The following is a 20,104-nucleotide window of genomic DNA, read 5'->3' on the forward strand; positions in this document are numbered from 1 at the left end:
AGGTACTTAGTAGTGGGGAAAATGTAGTTAATTAAGAATGTTTTGTTTTTTTGTGGTTTTTTTTGCGGTACACGGGCCCCTCACTGTTGTGGCCTCTCCCGTTGCGGAGCACAGGCTCCGGACACGCAGGCTCAGCGGCCATGGCTCACGGGCCCAGCCGCTCCGCGGCATGTGGGATCTTCCCAGACTGGGGCACGAACCCGTGTCCCCTGCATCGGCAGGCGGACTCTCAACCACTGCACCACCAGGGAAGCCCAAGAATGCTTTGTTTTAAAGATGGTAGAGTGAGCTTCCCTGGTGGCACAGTGGTTGAGAATCCGCCTGCCAATGCAGGGGACACAGGTTCCAGCACTGGTCCGGGAGGATCCCACATGCCACGGAGCAACTAAGCCTGTGCGCCACAACTACTGAGCCTGCGCTCTAGAGCCCTCGAGCCACAACTATTGAGCCTGCGTGCCGCAACTACTGAAACCCACATGCCTAGAGCCCGTGCTCTGCAACAAGAGAAGCTACTGCAATGAGAAGCCCGAGCATCGCAACAAAGAGTAGCCCCCGCTTGCTGCAACTAGAGAAAGTCTGCGTGCAGCAACGAAGACCCAACACAGCCAAAATAAATAAATAAATTAATTTTTTTAAAAAAAAGAAAGAGTGCTACTTCCAATAGAACATCTTTAAAAAAATAAAGATGGTAGAGTGCATAAAAAGGTTTCGGCGTGTGTGTGTGTTGGTCCTTGTGTGTAAGATGGGCAACACCACCATTTGTGTATGCTGATGAAAATAAACCCCTAAAAGTCAAATACATGATGCAGTGGAGGAAGGATGCCATGCGGTCCTGACACAGAGTGAAGTTGGCAACAAGGGCACAATCGCAGGGTCAGCCGCAGCCAGGAGCAGGGACAGACTCTTCACAGTCGATACTGAGGAGACAACACAGACCCTGAGGCAGATGGGTGAGCCAGTTAGAGGAGATCTCTTCCCTTCGCTCCAGGGGCTCAATGAAGAAGAAACAGGGCCTTTGAGAGAAAAGATGGGAGAGGATGAATTGGACCTATGAGGGCCTGTAAAGGAAGGGCATGGAGCAGACACATAGGGAATGTGAGGGAACAGAGCCAGGAATCTGTTGAGTGAGACCAGTCAGTCTGGGGGTGTGCTTTTCTCCAGCTGTGATGAGCCACACGGGGACAGCACAGAGGAGGCACAGCTGGATGTGATGGGGATGCCAGGGAGGGCAAGGAAGTAGAGGGCCACAGGAGAATGAGTGCACACGTCCTTTGCTTTGGGGCATCTGACTTGCACGGCTGTAAGTAAGTGACAGGGTGTGCTTGTCTCCATTATGGAAAAACAACCTGGATAAGGTAGGGGAGTGTATCCCACTGGCTTATCATTTTACCTGATGCAGAGAAAACAAGCCTGGACTATAGTACATACTCCGTATGTAGTCAGCAAATTAATGAGAAGAACACAGAGTGAAACTCGTACACCCTCCGGCATGGTCTTCACTTTGGGGGACAGATGTGTGCAGGGATCCTTTGCCCTGGAAAGAGTGAGGAAGGAGCTGACCAGGAACAGCAGAAATGGGTCTAGCCGAGGGTCCTCCATCCAGACAATGCCCCTTACCCTCAACAAGTGCAAAGGGCAAGTGTAAGCTCAACCGGGACCGCAGTGACCTCAACCAAGGGGTAGCTGCCTCAGGCTGAGCAAGACCCATTTCGGAAATTAAAGAGCCTAAAATCAGCAGAAAAAGGAGAGGCCTCCCGGCTGCCTAGACCCCTCGATGGAGAAAAGGTCTCAGTGTCTAGGATTTCTCACTCTGCAATGACATTGGCTTAAAAAAAAAATCACAACCTGGGACTTCCCTGGCAGCCCAGTGGTTAAGACTCTGTCCTTCCAACGCAGGGGGCACAGGTTCGATCCCTGGTCAGGGAAGTAAGATCCCATATGCTGCGGTGGGGCCGGGGGGTGGGAGGGTCACAGCCTGAAATCCTGACTTGATTGGGTTGGTTGGGATTGTGCAAAGCAACAGCAGAAGCACAGCAGGAAGTGGGTGTCTGAACCGAACAGTAGAGGGGAAGCTGGAAGACTTGAGGGAGGCAAGGCACAAAGAGAGAAAACACGTTTCTTCCTCAAGTCACCTACCTGGGAAACCACCAGCACTGCCATTCTAGCGAACACAACAGAGAAACGTGTATGAAGGGCGAGTGTGTGTTGGGTAGGAACACAAGTTCCTTTCTGTCATCTGACCTCATCAGCTCACCCCATTCTACACTCTACTAACTGCTGAGCCCCAGATCCACTGGTGAGTATGAACAGAGCTTTTCCTTCATCCCACTCCTGAGTTTTCCCGCAAATACCAGGGCTGTAACTCCCCAAATGAGGCTCCCCTTCCTGTCTCCAAATTCCCTTCTCAGACCATAGCAGCCCTTCTCATTGGTTCCACATTTAGTTTAAAATATCTTGCTCATCTGCTCCCCAGCTGCCTTGTGACTGGTGTGTGTGTGTGTGTGTGTGTGTGTGTGTGTGTGTGTGGTGTTTGGGACAGATGTGCAGAGGACAGCAGAGAACCCACCACTGGCCTGGTAGGAGGAAAGTAGAAGCTGCATTTTTCCCAACAATGAGCCTTTGTACTTCAATTCACCTTGGTGTTGACTGCCCCCGATTCCTGGAACAATCCTTCCCCGAGTCATAGGGCGTTATGGCCCCTCTCAAGTTGTGTCCATAGACACATCCCCCACAGGTCCTCCGTATGAAACTTTTCTGCCATCTGCAGCTTAAGACCCAATGTTTCCCTTCTGGAGTCATACAGACTTACGAAGTCTCATGTGGCCCAAGACACTCCCAAGACACCCCATAATGATCCCTTATCCTACTATGAAACCCCACAAAACATTCCAAACCCTAATAACTCATGCATTTAGATGGAACAGTACACATGAAGACCCTCGAGGACCCACTAGACTGAAGACACCACATTTTCATTCAGTGACCTCAGCACAAACACTGTCATCTCCAAAAACTACTACTAAGAGAGGTCTCTCCAGTGATGCACATGTCCCAACAAGACCCCAGCATCTTTGAAGAAAACACTCCAAATTCTCTTACGTATCTTCCAAAATGCTACTGGAACTTTCTTCACCTGCAACTCAAAATATCTCAAAACACAAAAGGTAACCCAGAAAATGATCTCTGAAGGTTTTCCCTGTAATTACTATATGGGATGCATGATGATTCTTGCCTTCCCAAAAGATCCCACAGACGTCACTGAGTGGCGTGGATTCTGTGGGACACCCTCTAGGCACCCGTTAGGACCAACACCCCATCCTCCTACATACAGAGCTCTCCCTGTGGGCTCAGCTCAGGCCTTGATTCTAACAACATCGCAGGAATACATTTCTCTCTGCCAAATCCACTGCCTTCATTCCTCCACAGGTGTGATCATGAGTTACTCGATTAAACCCATGCGTGCAAATCTCAGTCTCCGCATCTGTGTCCCAGGAAACGGGAGCTAAGACACTAGAGCACCCCAAACCATTCCATGCAGCCTGCAACCACCCATCAACCCACTTGCAGATGCTCCAGCCAGAACTGCGGCATCCCTTGGCCAACAGTTCCACACACCCCACGATCCCACAACTCTGCTTGGGACAGGTGCACACACCATTCATTGGGCTCATCTAGAGGCCCACACTTACTTCCGTATCCCTCTGGCAGACACCTACAGGCTCCTCTCCACTTTCTCCATTTTTCCTCCTCTCCTTCACGCATGCCTGAGCAAACAGGGCTGAAAGGCACAGAGACCTATGGGCACAGGATCGCGAGAGGAACACACACAAGCTGCAAACTGAAGGCCACTGGGCATTCAGTAGGGAGCTCAAGAAGGTGGTCCTCCTGGAAAAACGCTGAAAGGGGTCAGCTTAGAAATAAGCTCTGGGCAAACGTCTTCATCATGAATAGAGAGGCTCTGTTGGAAGAAGGTTCCAGGTCAATCCAGCCCATTCTTCATCACTTGCAGAGAACAGACAAGAGGTACTTGAGAGGCACATCTACTTAGTAGCTCACAGATCACATAAAAGGGAAGAAAACGCAATACTAGATTGACTGACGGAACTCACTTTCAACTGTTAAAAGATCACTGATATCCTTACCAAGTACTCATTGAAACAGGCCCTCACCCATCCTCTACGTTGCCATCTGTTCTCCCTCATTCTTATTTTCACCTTAGTTTTCCTATTTCTCTGTCAACCGCTCTGTCTCTGCTTCTCCTGATCCCCCTCGCCCACATATTTACCGTGATGTCGACTGAATTAAGATGCCCGCCCAGCGGAAGTGCACATTTTCCAGCGGGGTGGACTTTGAGACCGAAGAACACTGAGCGTCACACGGCTGGCCCAGGTCACCTCCCCCTCTGCGGGGTGAGGGGAAGGGCTGACTAAGAAGCGGAGGCCGGGGGAGCAGAAGGACCGGCCTGAGGAAGACACGAAAAAAGACGGGCGTGGAGGAAGCGGGGTGTCAGGAGAGGGGCGGGCTCTCCAGAATCCCGGGACGGGGGAGAGGACGCGGGCTCTACGGGAGCGGGGCGGCCAGGGCTGCCCTCCAGGGGCCGAGAGGACGAGGCTGTGGTGGAGCGAATCCACCTCAAAGAAGAGGACTTCACAGGGGGGGCGGAGGTCAGTAAAGGATTTTAACCAGGAAAACGCAGCGAAAAGAAAAGCCAAAGGAACGAACTAGCCTCAAAGCCATTTCAAACCCAGAGGGAAACGACCCCTGCCCTGTGACGGCGACGTCTGTACTCACTTGGGGCGGAGGGGCAGGTGCGGTAATTTTAAGGTCCGTAGTGACTCCCACACCCAGAGGATGGGTTGAGGTGGGGGTTGTTAAGCGCAAATTTACACTAGAAAGAAGAAACTTACGCTCCGCCTGTGACCTTCGCTCCGCGCTCTCCGCTTCCGGGTCCGTTGACAACTGCGCACGCGCAGAGTTGAGCGGCGGGGGCGGGGCCTGGGCGGAACGCTACCGCGAGCGGCGCGGCGTGGGGCCCGGGTCTGCACCGCCCCAGGAGAAGGCGGGGAAGGGTGCGTCCCTCCGCCTAGCTGCGAAGGCGTAGCTTTCGGCTTTAGGAATACTTGCGTGTCTTTTGCGTTTTATGATGCAGCGTTGTTCCCTGCCTGGATTAAGTTACTGTCTCTAACCGTAAAGCTTACTGTTGTGTGAAACACTTATGATGTTAATAAGATGTTTTCCTCATAACAAGTTGAAAACGGTTTAAGTCAAAAGCTATTTGTGCCAGTGAGTTGCGCCCCAGTCCTGCTAGTGAGGCTGAAGCAATTCAGTGGTGAGGGATCGCTGGTTGGATCCAGGAACATTTCCTGCAATTGGATTTAATTTAAGCAGTTTAAGTAAACCAGAGCTGGAGTTGTCTGTGTAGCGATGCTGACTAGAATGTGACATACAAAACTCTGCCTCTGAATAATGCCATTTGCAGTAACATGGATGGACCTAAAGATTATCATACTAAGTGAAGTAAGTCAGAAACAAAGACAAATTTCATATGATATCGCTTATATGTGGAATCTTAAAAAAAAATGATACAAATGAACTTATTTACAAAACAGAAACAGACTCACAGACTTAGAGAGGGAACTTATGGTTACCGGGGAGAAAGGGTAGGGGGAGTTTGGGGTTGACATGTACATACTGCTATATATAAAATAGATAACCAACAAGGACCTACTGTATAGCACAGGAAACTCTGCTCAATATTCTGTATTAACTTAATGGGAAAATAATTTTAAAAAGAATAGATACATGTATATGTATAACTGAATCACTTTGCTGTACACCTGAAACTAACAACATTGTTAATCAACTACACTCCAATATAAAATAAAAATTTTTTTTAATTTAAAAATAAAAATACTTGTTTCAGAAAAAAACCCCAACAAAAACAAAAACCAAAACCAAAACTCTGCCTCTGTAGATTCAGCCACTTCATACTGACACCCTACTTGACAGCATTTCCGTTTCTATTCCCTGTTCTCGCAGGAGGCCAACTGGACACTGTGCTCAGTTCCAGAGATTCATAGGGACAAGACTGATAAAAGCAGTTTTCACATATTGAGATATAGGGAAGTCATTCTGGCTTATACATGAGTTAACTTGAATTTGATGTTAAATAAAATAGCCTGTTTGTGGCCTAGCAAACATACATTGTACATCTGCTTTAATTATTAAAGAAAAGGGCACATTGACCAGAACTAAAGAGTGTTCATGCTAAAAATAAAGATTAAATGCCTCTCTTCTTGGGATGCAGATGCTGGCTCTCCTTTTATGATAAGACTCCTTGGGCTTCCCTGGCGGCACAGTGGTTGGGAGTCCGCCTGCCAATGCAGGGGACACGGGTTCGTGCCCCGGTCCGGGAAGATCCCACATGCCGCAGAGCGGCTGGGCACGTGAGCCATGGCCACTGAGCCTGCGCGTCCGGAGCCTGTGCTCCGCAACGGGAGAGGCCACAACACTGAGAGGCCCGCGTACCGCAAAAAAAAAAAAGACTCCTTTCCCAAGTGCCAAGGCTATGCTTGCTGACTTGCTGGAGTACGTGCTGATTTGTTTTTTTTTTTTTTTTGAAACCCGTAGAAATGTAACCCTGACTTTTTTAATGTTCTTTGTCCTGACAAGATGTAAAAGTGTGGCAGAAAACCCTGCTTCTCTGAAGCAGTTTCTGAGTAATCTGGGAAGCAGGCTCTGGGCTAGTCCTCAGTTTGGCTCAAATAAACGTCATTTCTATTCTTATTATTGATTGTTTACTGATTATTTTCGTCGACAAGATTTTCCAGTCTGAGACTGGAGGCCTGAGGCATGTGATAATTTAGGTTGGTAACCATTGCTTTTAAAATAGGGATATTTTGTTACAATTAAATTATAAATTGCATTGTTTTCTTTTTGCTAAAGTGTTTTAATTATTTGCCTTTTTAAAACCAACTCTTGGGGACTCTCCTGGCGGTCCAGTGGTTAAGACTCTGCGGTTCCACTGCAGGGGCGTGGGTTTGATCCCTGGTCGGGGAACTGAGATCTTGCATGCCGCGTGGCGTAGCCAAAACAAACAAATAAAACAAAGTCTTTCCCCGAGTTTTATTGAGATATAATTGATATACTTCATTGTATAAGGTTAAGGTGTATAGCATAACGGTTTGACTTACATATATTGTGACATAATTATTGCAATAAGTTTAATCAGCATCCGTCATCTCATATAGATACAATAAAAAGAGAAGGCACAAAAGAAATGTCTTTTTCATTTTTGATGGGAACTGCATTTGTCTTTATAACAGTTATAAATATTGTGATGGATTACCTTCAAATATCTTTCAGAAAAACTTGTTTACATCCTAATATGCTTAAGTCAATAATATCTAAATGTAATTTCATAGTATCTGTATGTTCATTTTGAGAATATTAGAAAGTTTACTTTTAATTTAAAAATTGTGATATATATTAGCTCTTTTCCGTGTTTTCCATTTCTGCACGTTCTGTCAGGTGTGGATGACAAACCCTGTAAATATATAGTCTTGAGAAGACTTTGGGATTTATTTTCACCTAAAGAATAATCAATTTTGCAATATATGTAAGGCATTTAGTAAGGAGGTATAGTCTTTTTAATATGAACCCTAAAGAAAGTAAACATGAAATAATTCATTTCTATTATGGTTTATCACAGGGTATGAATATATTTCCCTGAGTTATACAGTAGGACCTTGTTGTTTATCCATTCTATATATAATAGTTCGCATCTGCTAATCCCAAACTCCCACTCCATCCCTCCCCTAATCCCCTCCCCCTTGACAAACACAAGTCTGTCCTCTATGTCTGTGAGTCTGTTAGAAATACTCTATGTGAGTAAAACTATAAAACATTCCTGAAATATATGAAAGTAGGTATAAACAAATGAAAATTGGCATCTTGTTCTTGGTTGGAAAAACTCAATATTACAAAAAGATCAATTCTCCTTAAGCTAATTAAAAACTACTGCCTCCCTGTATAGACAACTTTAGCTAGTTTTGGAGCTAGCAACGTTATTGCAAAAATCTTACAGAATGAAGAGCAAATAAGAAGAGCCACAAAAACTCTAGAAATGAATCAAAATGAGGGAGGCTATCTCTAGGGGATATGATTATTCATGAGTAGACTGACAGATCAGTGCAGCTAAAATTTATGCCAAAATGCATAAGAAAAGTTAATAAGCAGCAAAACTACAGCGGGGCTATCATTAATACTTTATATTTAGGAAATGGAGATTCCTACAAAAATGACAATAGGTTGGGACTTCCCTGGTGGCGCAGTGGTTAACAATCCGCCTGCCAGTGCAGGGGACACGGGTTCGAGCCCTGGTTCGGGAAAATGCCACATGCCACGGAGCAACTAAGCCTGTGCACCACAGCTTCTGAGCCTGCGTTCTAGAGCCCGAGAGCCACACCTACTAAGCCCACGTGCCACAACTACTGAAGCCCGCACGCCTAGAGCCCGTGCTCCACAACAAAAGAAGCCACGGCAATGAGAAGCCCGCTCACCGCAACTAAAGAAAGCCCACATGCAGCAACGAAGACCCAACGCAGCCAAAAATAAATCAATAAAATAAATAAATGAAAAAGAATTTTTTTTTTGAAAAAGAAATTTTGAGCTAGTTTGTTACATTTACAAATATTTGATTTGTAAGCACTTACTTGTAAGTCAATTCAGTAGAGCTCCTTTAGAAGTTAATTTTAATAACACGATCTGGAGTTAGGGGCATATCACATTTATTATGTATAGATAGACATACATTCATCCAGATAGACGCAGAGATCTTTTTGTTTTTTTTGTTTTTGTTTTGGCCACGCTGCACAACATGTGGGATCTTAGTTCCCCGACCAGGGATTGAACCGGGGCCCATTGCAGTGGAAGCACAGGGTCTTAACCATTGGACTGCCAAGAAAGTCCCCTACACTGAGATCTGAGTTTTCCTGCTTCAGTTTAAAAGTCCTTCCCCCTCCCCACCCCTTTGTTCTTTTCCAGCTTTAAATTCTACTAACTGACCCAAGGCTGTAGGTCAGGCAACGTGGGCTACATTTCAAGGATATGGTAAGAGTTGTAAATTTTAAGCTTTCTCCTGGGAATACTTGTTCTCCCAAGGTCAGAATTGAAAAGATTAAACCAGCTTTCTCTACAGTTTTGGAGTGTCAGTAGAGTGCCATCCTGGCCCTTTAAAAGTTAAATGCTTGCAAGTATTGGCTTTGTTCCAACTGCACACGAAGCTGGCCAGAGTTCCAGTGAGTGGCTGTTGACTAGGGAGCTGTTCAGCCTTTGAAGTGCAGTTTCTCTTTATTACTTTGGGAGCCTAATTCAGATATAATCTGAACAACTTTCTGAGGGCACTGTGATGGATCGCATGCGTGCTGCTCCTGAGTCCAGCTCCCCAAGAGGTTACTCTTGGGTCGGTTCGAGCCTCTTACATGTCTTGGTTTCTCCCTCCAGCAAAAACTGCTGTGCCCCTCGGCGGCGAGCAGAATTTACTTACTGGTTGTAGTGGGGTCCCTTGTAGGACCCCAGCACATCTAAAGGATTGATCCTCAGATATGTCCACTAGGTTCTCAATCACCTGAGAAGGCCTTGTGGCTGGAAGGAGTAAGCGTTCCTTTCTCTGTCTCTCATTCTACTATCAAATGGTTTGTTCAGATTATATATAATCTTTTTAATTTAAGCCAAATTAAAAAAAAGACCAGCCAACCCAATTCACTCCAAAGTTCCCCCTCCAGGTCCCTGCCTAGGGAATGTACCATACTCCCTCTTAGGACTTCAAGTCCCAAGAAAAAAACAGCTTGAATAAAATTCAGGATGTCATGTAAAGCAATGATGTCTGAATATCAGGAGAAATCACCAAAGCAGCTGAGGAGTACCGAGAAGTGGATGCGTCTCAAAGGACCCATGCTGGTACCAAGCATCGGTTTGGGGTAGACTCCAGGTGTCCTCTGATAGGTGTCTCTGGTATCATACTGAGTACAACAAGAAAATGTCAACAAAAATTCAATTAAGAATCAAGGAGAGGGCTTCCCTGGCGGCGCATGGGTTGAGAGTCCGCCTGCCGATGCAGGGGACACGGGTTCGTGCCCCGGTCTGGGAAGATCCCACATGCCGCGGAGCGGCTGGGCCCGTGAGCCATGGCCGCTGAGCCTGCGCGTCCGGAGCCTGTGCTCTGCAACGGGAGAGGCCGCAACAGTGAGAGGCCCGCGTACCGCAAAAAAAAAAAAAAAAAAAAAAAAAAAATCAAGGAGAAAAAAGGGAATTTTATTTGAGCCAAACTGAGGATTCTAACTTGGGAGACACACTCTCATAAAGCTCTGAGAACTGTTCTGCCTGTTGGAAATCAAAGGCACAGTTGGATTCATTTTCAAGACAAAGGATCGTTCATCAAAATGACATACTGATAATTTTTCAAAAAGTTCACCAAGGATACATATCCAGGTTAGTACATACAGAGCGAGCAGCAAGTCACCATGACCTCCTACAGAGTTGGGAAAGAACTGTATTCTTTTAAGAAGTTAAATCACCAGTGTCAGAAGAAAAAAATAAATTGATCTTCATGGTCGAGCAGGCACTCCCACGTTTGAGGAGCTGTGGTTGATGTGTAATGCAGATGCACACTGCACTTTAGGGAGGGAGGTCCAAACAAACACAGAGAGAATTTTATGTTTAATTTTTTCTTGTCTTTCCTTAAAATACAAATTTTATTTCATCAACTCCAAGCACAAAAAAGAGATTATTTTTATCCCTATTTCTGAAATTTTATTTCCTAATATTTTTTATATGCTTACTGTATCTTCATCTCCCGTAAAGGTGCAACCCAGGGGTCTTGTTTTGGCGCGCACAAAAAAAGGTATGTAGAAATCTGATCACGTGGTGCATATTTACAAATGGGGAGGCAGGTTTCAGGGGGTTTGAGTCTGAAATTGTACTGCTATGGTATTTTCATTATAGTTACAGAAATAATCTGGGTTACACTATGGAGTTCATAGCTCACAGGCAAATTATGAATATACATATATTTCAAAAACTGTTGTTTGAATCTAACATAGAAAGAAATTGTTACAAATGTCATTCAACTTAGAAAGCATGATGATGTGTAATTACTGACCATTTATTATAAAGTGCCCCAATGCGGTGGGATATGCTTGGGTTAACATGATTAAGGGTTGTAAATAAGATTACATTTTACTTATTTGTTGTTGTTTTCCTATTTTTTGGCCACGCCCCAAGAAATGTGGGATCTTAGCTCCCTGACCAGGGATCGAACCCATGCCCCCTGCAGTGTCTTAACCACTGGACCTCCAGGGAAGTCCCAACATGTTACTTATTTGGATGAGTATGATACATTCTAAATAAAATGGTGTCAAAATGCAATTCCAGAGGCCAAATCTGCAGCCTTCACAAGCACACTCTACTCTGGTTCTTTTGATTACTGTCCTCTATAATACTGTGTCTTCAGTCTTCAGTTTCCAAAAATAAGACTCATTTTTATTTTATATATACAGCAGCCATTCCCTTTCAAAAGACAGGGAGACCATTGTTCCCCCTCCCCATTTTTCCTCCCACGTATGCCATCTCTAGTAACCCATCATTCTACTCACATGAAAACCTCGTTCTCACAACATCCTGTCCTGCTCTCGTTCATGATCAGCTGGTAGAGTAGGCCCTTCCTATAATAATCAAGAGAGGCCCTGAGTCCTGTCAACAAATCCAGAGAAGGGGCTGTGACCCCCAAAAGCACAGTAATTTAGAAAACAGTTTTACATTTATATTCTGTCACTCCATACATTTGTGTAGTTTTTCCTCAAAGATGTATAATCTGATATCAAGTGAGGTATGAGTCCTGGCTACAGGCTTTGCCATACTCATTGGTTTTACACGGTATCTCTCCATGATGGAGTCTTTTTTTCCCTTCACTGAAACACAGTTGATACACAATATTTTGTTTCAGGTGTACTACATAACGGTTTAACAATTGCATACATTACAAAATAATCACTTCGGTAAGTCTAGTAGCCATCTGTCCCCATACAGTTATTATTACTGACTATATTCCTTATGCTGTATATTACACCCCCGTGCTGCAGACCTGTACTTCTTAAAGCCCTTCTCCTGTTTCACACACACCTCGAACCCTCCCTCCTACCTTCTGGCAACCATTTATTTGTTCTATGTACGAGTCTATTTTCCTTGTATTTTGTTTTCTAAATTCCACATATAAGTGAAGTCATGTGCTATGCCATTCTCTGACATTTCACCTAGCAAAATACCCTGCAGAGCTATTCATGTTGTTACAAATGCTAAGACTTCACTTTTTCATGGCTAATATTCCATCATGTGTGTGTGTGTGTATGTGTATATATGTATCACATTTTCTTTATCCATTCACCTATCAGTGGATATTTAGGTGGCTTTCTTAACTTGGCTATTATAAATAATGATACAACAAACAACAAAGTGCATATATTTTTTTGAATTAGTATTTTTGTCTTCCCTGGAGCAATGGCTGGATCATATATGGCAGTTCTATTTTTAATTTTTTGAGGACCCACCATATAGTTTTCCATAGTAGCTGCACCAATTTACAATCCTACCAACAGTGCACAAGGGTTCCCTTTTCTCCTCATTTTCACCGACACTTGTGATTTGTTGTCTTTTTGATGACAGCCATCCTGAGAGATGTGAGGTGGTAGCTCACCGTGGTTTCGATTTGGATTTCCCTGATGATTAGGGATGTGCCTCTTTTCACGCACCTGTTGGCCATCTGTGTGTCTTCCTTTTCCATGATGGGAGTCTCTCAGCCTGAGCAAGGCTTGGATACGTGCACAAGTTATGTGTCAATCATTGCCTTTTAAGGTTTCTTTTTGCTGTGAATTGTCTGATGATCCCCAAAGCCTGAGCTTTGAATAAAAGCATTGCCACATATGTTAGGTTTATGTTTGTTTTCAGTGTGTATTTTCTGATGCCTAGTAAGGCTTGCAAACTGGGTATAAGCTTTGCCACACTGACTACATTTGTAAGGTTTCTCTCCAGTGTGGATTGTTTTATGTTGAGTAAGATATGAACGCATTGTAAAAGCTTTGCCACACTCATTACATTTGTAAGGTTTCTCTCCAGTGTGAGTTCTCTCGTGACCCCAAAGTTGTGAACGTTGGATGAAAGCCTTATCACAGTCTTTACATTTGTAAGATTTTTCCCCTGTATGAATTCTCTGATGTGCCATAAGGCTTGAACGTTGGGTAAATCCCTTGCCACACACGTTACATTTGTGTGGTTTCTCACCAGTATGAATTCTCTCATGACCCCAAAGTTGTGAAAGTTCAATAAAAGCCTTGCCGCACACATTACATTTGTGGGGTTTCTCCCCAGCATGCATTTTCTGATGCCTAGTAAGGCGTGAAAACTGGGTAAAAGCTCTGCCACACTCATTGCATTTGTAAGGTTTCTCTCCAGTATGGATTGTCTCGTGTTGAGTAAGATTTGATCGCATGGTAAAGGCTCTGCCACACACGATACATTTGTAAGGTTTCTCTCCAGTATGGATCTTCTGATGTTTGTTAAGGCTTGACCGCTCAGCAAAGGCTTTGCCACACTCATTACAATTGTAAGGTTTCTCACCAGTATGCAATTTCTCATGACTCCAAAGGAGTGAATGTTGGATAAAGGCCTTACCACACTCATGACATTTATATGGTTTCTCCCCAGTGTGCATTCTCTGATGATTTGCAAGGTGTGAATTTCGACTAAAGACCTTGCCACATACATGACATTTGTAAGGTTTCTCTCCTGTATGCACTCTCTGATGTGTAGTGAGATTAGAACACTGGTTAAAGGCTTTGCCACACACATTACATCTGTAAGGTTTCTGTCCAGAATGAATTCTCCTGTGATTCCTGAGGTTTGAGCTTTTGCTAAAAGCCTTCCCACAGTCATTACAGCTGTAAGATTTTTCTCGAGTGTGTGTTCTCCTGTGCTGCGCAGGTGGCAACGTGTTTTCCACACTAGGAAGAACTCTGTGAAGTGGTGAAACTGAGGAACCACTGCTGACTGGCTTCTCACCTTGACCGCACACATACACTTTCTCCTCAGCTGCACATCTCTGCAGCTGAGCCGCCTGAGCCTGCAGCCTCACTCCAGGTCTACTTTCCAAACACTTGAGATCTCTGTTTCTAGCAGCACTGACGTTATTTTTCGTTGTTAACGAACTTCGTATGAATGGCTTGTCGTGCGTGAAATATTCACGTGCATTACTTCTTACAGAAACACTCTGAGGAAGATTAATTAAGGACTTATTATCATGATCTTCTCCATGAGTCAGATTTTTGTTATGGGTCAAAAGTACTTCTTTGTCATTTCTTGCATCACATCCCCACTCACTCTCACACTCCTGCACATCTGCACAGACTTCCTTGAAGTCAAAATCCTTGATGCCATGGTTGTCATTTCTGTCCAGTATCACTAGATGGTATAATTCTCCTTTAGTAATGTCCTCTCTTGGTGATAACTCCTTGATTGCAAATCCAGCAGAAAGGCTTCCTATTAAATCAGTTGGAAAATAAATATTTTATATTGAATTACATAATTATACAAAAAATGTGTTTAATAACATATGGAAATATATAAGAAAAAAGATATTTTAAAAAGTCTGTATATCACAATAATAATTAATAAAATGTTTTAGTAACCCATGATAAATCTAGCAGGTAAGTTAATAAGTAACCACAATTATACAAAATAATAGTCTCTGGCATTCTAACGGATTTTTCCATAAAAATCAAAGAAAGAATTTACATTCTAGAAGGAACATATAAAAGGAAAAGTGAAATATATGTTGAGAATCACTGAACTCTGTCTACCTCCTGAGTTCTTCCAAGGATATTAAATATGAAAGGAAACTAAATAGGTCCTGCAGTCAGGACTACAGAGGACTTAGCCCTGATATGTATTAAATGAAAACCAAAAGAGATCAAGGGGAAAGAGGACTCCAGAGAGAGCCATCTCAGTCCCTCTCAAACCAAGGCACCAAAATGGTCAATGGTGTCAGAAAATAGAGTATTGTAGGTCATGACAAAGCTTCTCCTCAGCTCTGAATGAGCTGGAGCATCACGGTGGAGGGGGAGCTTAAGCTTTTATATATCTGAATAACAGAGTGACAAGTTTTAGTGTGGGGGAGGGATTTCCTTTGAGCACCCAAAAGAAACAAACTTGTATTCTTCCACAGATCCTTCCCATTTGAGGAGAATTTCCTAAACAATATTTAATGGAGCAGTTTACTTTGTGCCCACCTGAGCTCACATCTCGATATATTCCCACTTGCCTGGATTTTTCCCTATTTTCACTTTACCCTCCGAAGTCCAGGGCTCTTTCCCTTGTTCTGAAATGGAGGTAATATTCAGCTTAAGAGAGATTTCCATTCATAAAGTAAAATGGAGTATGATATGCTATGCTGTTCCAGAACACATGCCCAGCTCTTTGTTCAGCAAGAAGAAAGAAAATTATAGTTGGGTCTAGAAATGTATTATAAAAATTAGTCAACTGTGCCTCCTGAATGCTTAGATTATTTGAAGTATGCAGATATCTAGCCCTCTTTCACGAACTACAGAATCAAAAGCACAAGAGTGAAACCACAGAATGACATATTTTTAAAAATCTGCCATAAGGCTTTCTGACTGCTGATGTTCTGCAACCCCCACTAATCGAGCATGAATACAGGACATCTGAAGAAGCGAGAAGTTATAGAGTCATAAGCCACATTATGAAGGCTTTTCATTCTGAATCCAAACAGCTTCAATCACTCTCTCAAGAACAGAGGAGATCTGAAACTCTCACAAGCATGCTAGGGGCTCATAAAAGACTCAGAAGGGAAAATGCAAAGATATACAGTAGTTACCAACTTCCGGAGAGGAGATATCCTCACCCAGGGAGAGCAGGTTCCTGTAGGTCTCCAACATCACGTCCCTGTACAAGGCCCTCTGAGCAGGGTCCAGGCATTCCCACTCCTCCTGAGAGAACGTGATGGCCACATCCTTGAATGTCAACAGTCCCTGAAAGGAAAGCACATTTCACCAAGTGGACAAGGACAGAGTTCTGAGTTTGACACAAAATTACAGAAGCAGCTCTGGCTGGAGCAAATGTTCTGACTGATCCATAAGATAATTGTAAGCAAGTTACATTTCTCGGTTTTTTTTCAACTGAGGTGAAATTCATGTAACATAAGGTTCGCTGTTTTAAGGTATCACTCAGAGGCATTTAGTACATTCACAATGTTGCACAAACACCACCTGTTTAGTTCAAAAACATTTTGATCGTTGCTAAAGGAAATTTACCCATTAAGCGATCGCTTCCCATTCTCCTTTGCCCCCATCCCTGTACACCACTAATGCCTACTGTCATTACACATTTACCTATTTGTGATATTTCCGTATAAATGGTATGAAATGAGCTTTTCCGTGTGGCTTCTTTCACTTAGAATGGTGTTTTTGGTTCATCCATGATGTAGTATCAGTACTACATGCCTCTTTTAGGGCTGAAGAATATTTAATTCTATGACTACACCACATTTTACTTATTCACTCATCCCTTGATGGCCATTTAGCGTGTTACCACTTCTTGCCTAGTGTTAACAGTGCTGCTGGGACTTTCATATACAAATATGTGTGTGAATACCTGTTTTCAATGTTTTTTTGGTATATAGCTAGAGAGGAATTAGAATCACGTTGTTTAAACTTTTTAAGGTCTGCCACACTGTTTTCCACAGCAGTACATTTTACCAGCAATGTGTCAGGATTCTCATTTCTCCACATTTTTACTAATACTTGCTATTTTGCATTTTATTATACTCATCCTAGTTGGTGTGAAATGATATCTCTTTTTTTAAATTTTATTTATTATTTTTGGCTGCGTCAGGTCTTAGTTGCGGCATGCAGGATCTTTTGTTGCCATGCGTAGGTTTCTCTCTAGCTGTGGTGTGCAGGCTCAGTAGTTGCAGCGTGTGGTCTTAGTTGCCCAGAGGCATGTGGGATCTTAGTTCCCCAACCAGGGATGGAACCCGTGTCCGCTGCACTGGAAGGTGGATTCTTAATCACTGGACCACCAGGGAAGTCCCAAATGATGTCTCATGGTGGTTTTAATTTTGCATTTTCCTAATGACTAACTTCGTTGAACATCTTTTCATGTGCTTCTTGGCTGTTTCTATATATTCTATTCTTCAATTTTAGGATCAGAGAAATGTCTACTAGAAGTCTTTTGACCAACTTATAATTGGGTTCTTTGTATTTTTGTTGCTGATGTGTAGGCGCTCATATACTCTATAGAGAGTAGACCCTTACCAGATACGTGATTTGCAAATATTTCCTCCCATTTGGCAGATTATGTTTTCACTTACATGACAGTGTCATTCAGTGCACAACCATTATTAATTCTGTTGAAGACAAATTTTTGTATTTTGTCTTTCTGCTTTTCGCTTTTGGTGTCGTATCAAAAAAATCCACTGCCAAGCCCAAGGTCATGAAGATTTACCCCTACGCATTCATCTAACGGTTTTATAGTTTTAGCTCTTATATTTAGTTTTTGATTCATTTTGAATTATTTATATGGAGAAAGGCAGAGGTTCAATTTCATTCTCTTTCACATGGATATCCAGTTGTCCCAGCACCACTTAAGAGACTATTCTTTCTCCATTGTATATTCTTGGCACCCTGGCAAAAAAGGAATTAACCACAGATGTATGGGTTTATTTGTGGACTCTCATTCTACTGCTTTGATCTGTATTTCTATCCTCATGCTAGAACCCCAGTCTTGATTACTCTAGGTTTGTAGTAAGGTTTGATGTTGGGAACAGTAAGTCCTTCAACTTTGTTGCTTTTTTTCACATTTATTTTGGTTATCTGGGGTCTGTTCAAATTTAATATGAATTTTATTTTAATTTATTTCTTTGATTTATTTATTTTTGGCAGTGTTAGGTCTTTGTTGTTGCATGCGGGCTTTCTCTAGTTGCGGAAAGTGGGGGCTACTCTTCGTCACGGTGCACGGGCTTCTCGTTGCGGTGGCTTCTCTTGTTGCATAGCATGGGCTCTAGGTGCGTAGGCTTCAGTAGTTGTGGCACACGGGCTCAGTAGTTGTGGCTCACGGACTCTAGAGCGCAGGATCAGTAGTTGTGGCGCATGGGCTTAGTTGCTCCTCAGCATGTAGGAGCTTCCTGGACCAGGGCTCGAACCCGTGACCCCTACATTAGCAGGTGGATTCTTAACCACTGCGCCACCAGGGAAGTCCCCAATATGAATTTTAGGATCAACTTTTCCATGTGTGCAATAGAAACTGCTGGGATTTGATGGGGATTGTATTGAATCTTCATAACACTTCAGAGAGTACTGCCATCTTAACAACTCTAAGTCTTCCAATCCATGAACAGAGGATATCTTTACATTTATTTAAGTTTTTTTCATTTCTTTCAGCAATACTTGTAGTATTCATTATATAAATCTTCCATTTCCTTGGTTAAATTCTTATTCTTTTTGATGCTGTTGTAAATGGAATTGTTTTACTTTGAATTTGTTGATTGCTAGGTACAGAAATACAACTGATAATGAGTACTGATACTGTATTCTGTAACTTCAGTAAATTTGCTTATATCGCTAGTAGTTTTTTGAGGATTCTCTAGGTCTTTCTAAATATGACATCATGTATCCTGTAAATATAGTTTGACTTCTTTTCCAACTTTGATACCTTTTATTTCTTTTCTTTCTAATTTGTATGGCTATAACTTCCAGTACAATACCGAAGTATAGTTGCAAAATGGGGCTCGCTGTCTTCTGCCTAACATTATAAGAAAGTTTTCGGTCTTCTACCAGTGAGTATGATGTTAGCTGTGGGATTTTAATAAATATGCCTTTTCAGATCAAGGATATCCCTTCTATTATTAATTTTGAGTGCACTCTGTTTTTGTTACATGGAGTGTTCTGTACATGTCTGTTATGTCTTGTTGGTTTACAGAGTTGCTCAGTCCTTTATTTCCTTATTGGTCTTCCGTCTGGTTGCTCTACTTATTATAAGGGGAGTACTGAAGTCTCCAACTATTATAGTTGAACTGTCCATCTCTCTCCAAGTTTTGCTTAAAATATTTGGGGTTTAGTTGTTATGTGCATATTATTTATGATTGTTTCATCATATTGATGGATCGATCCTTTTATTGATATATAATGTCCTTAAAAATCGTTGGTAACAATTTTGTGACTTAAAGTCTATTTAGCCTGATATTAGCATAGCTAGGATTGATTACTATTTCCATGGAATATCTTTCTCTATCCTTTCACTTTCAACCTATTTGAGGATCTTAAAGTGAGCATTTTGTAGAAAGATACAGTGGAATCATTTTTTAAAAATTTCTGCAGGGGCTTCCCGGGTGGCGCAAGTGGTTGGGGGTCCGCCTGCCGATGCAGGGGACACGGGTTCGTGCCCCGGTCTGGGAGGATCCCACATGCCGCGGAGCGGCTGGGCCCGTGAGCCGTGGCCGCTGAGCCTGCGCGTCAGGAGCCTGTGCTCCGCAACGGGAGAGGCCACAGCAGTGAGAGGCCCGCATACCATAAAAAAAAAAAAAAAAAAAAAAAAAAATTTCTGCAATTGTTGCCTTTTAATGTAGAATTTAATCTTTTTACATTTAAAGTAACTCTAAACAAGGGAAGAATTGCTTCTGCCATTTAGCTATTTGCTTTCTATATGTCCAATATCTTCTTTGTTTTGTAATTCCTCCCTTGCTTCCTTCTTTGTGTCTCTGTCTGCATAACATTTGGATTCCCTTCATATTTACTTTTCTGTATATTTTAAAATTGTTTTCTTAGTGGTTACCCTGGAAATTACAGTTTATTACTTTATATTAAACTAATATCTGAGTTTCAGTTGATACTCACTTAGCTTTAATAGCATATAACAATTGCTCCTACACTGTCCCCCTTTATATTGTTATTGTCAAAAATTACTTCTTTATACATTTTGCACTCAGTAACAGATTTACAATTACTGTCTTACACATTTGCCTCTTAAGTTGCATAGGAAA

General features: G+C 42.8%; 1 protein-coding gene across 9 annotated transcripts in view; it reads right to left on the reverse strand.

The window, feature by feature from the left end:
• The window catches only part of LOC307178857 (uncharacterized protein), a 52,341-nt gene that overhangs the window by 22,692 nt on the left and 9,545 nt on the right, over positions 1-20,104 (reverse strand). For 2 of the 9 annotated variants that reach the window (XM_079907461.1, XM_079907457.1), the window contains exons 1-3: positions 4,908-4,938; positions 4,286-4,462; positions 3,690-3,778 (exon numbers count right to left, since the gene is read on the reverse strand). Coding sequence is in view for 3 of the 9 variants with exons in the window: in XM_079907463.1 (XP_079763589.1) it covers positions 12,905-14,589; positions 15,944-16,097 (1,839 nt within the window). In the remaining 6 variants the exon portion in view is untranslated. Of the gene's footprint in view, positions 1-3,689; positions 4,263-4,285; positions 4,463-4,907; positions 4,962-12,294; positions 14,590-15,943; positions 16,098-20,104 lie in introns of those variants that run through there. The other 7 variants (XM_079907462.1, XM_079907456.1, XM_079907459.1 and 4 more) reach the window with 6 other exon arrangements.

The sequence above is a fragment of the Stenella coeruleoalba genome, assembly GCF_951394435.1.
Source record: "Stenella coeruleoalba genome assembly, chromosome: 20".
Taxonomy (NCBI): Eukaryota; Metazoa; Chordata; class Mammalia; order Artiodactyla; family Delphinidae; genus Stenella; species Stenella coeruleoalba.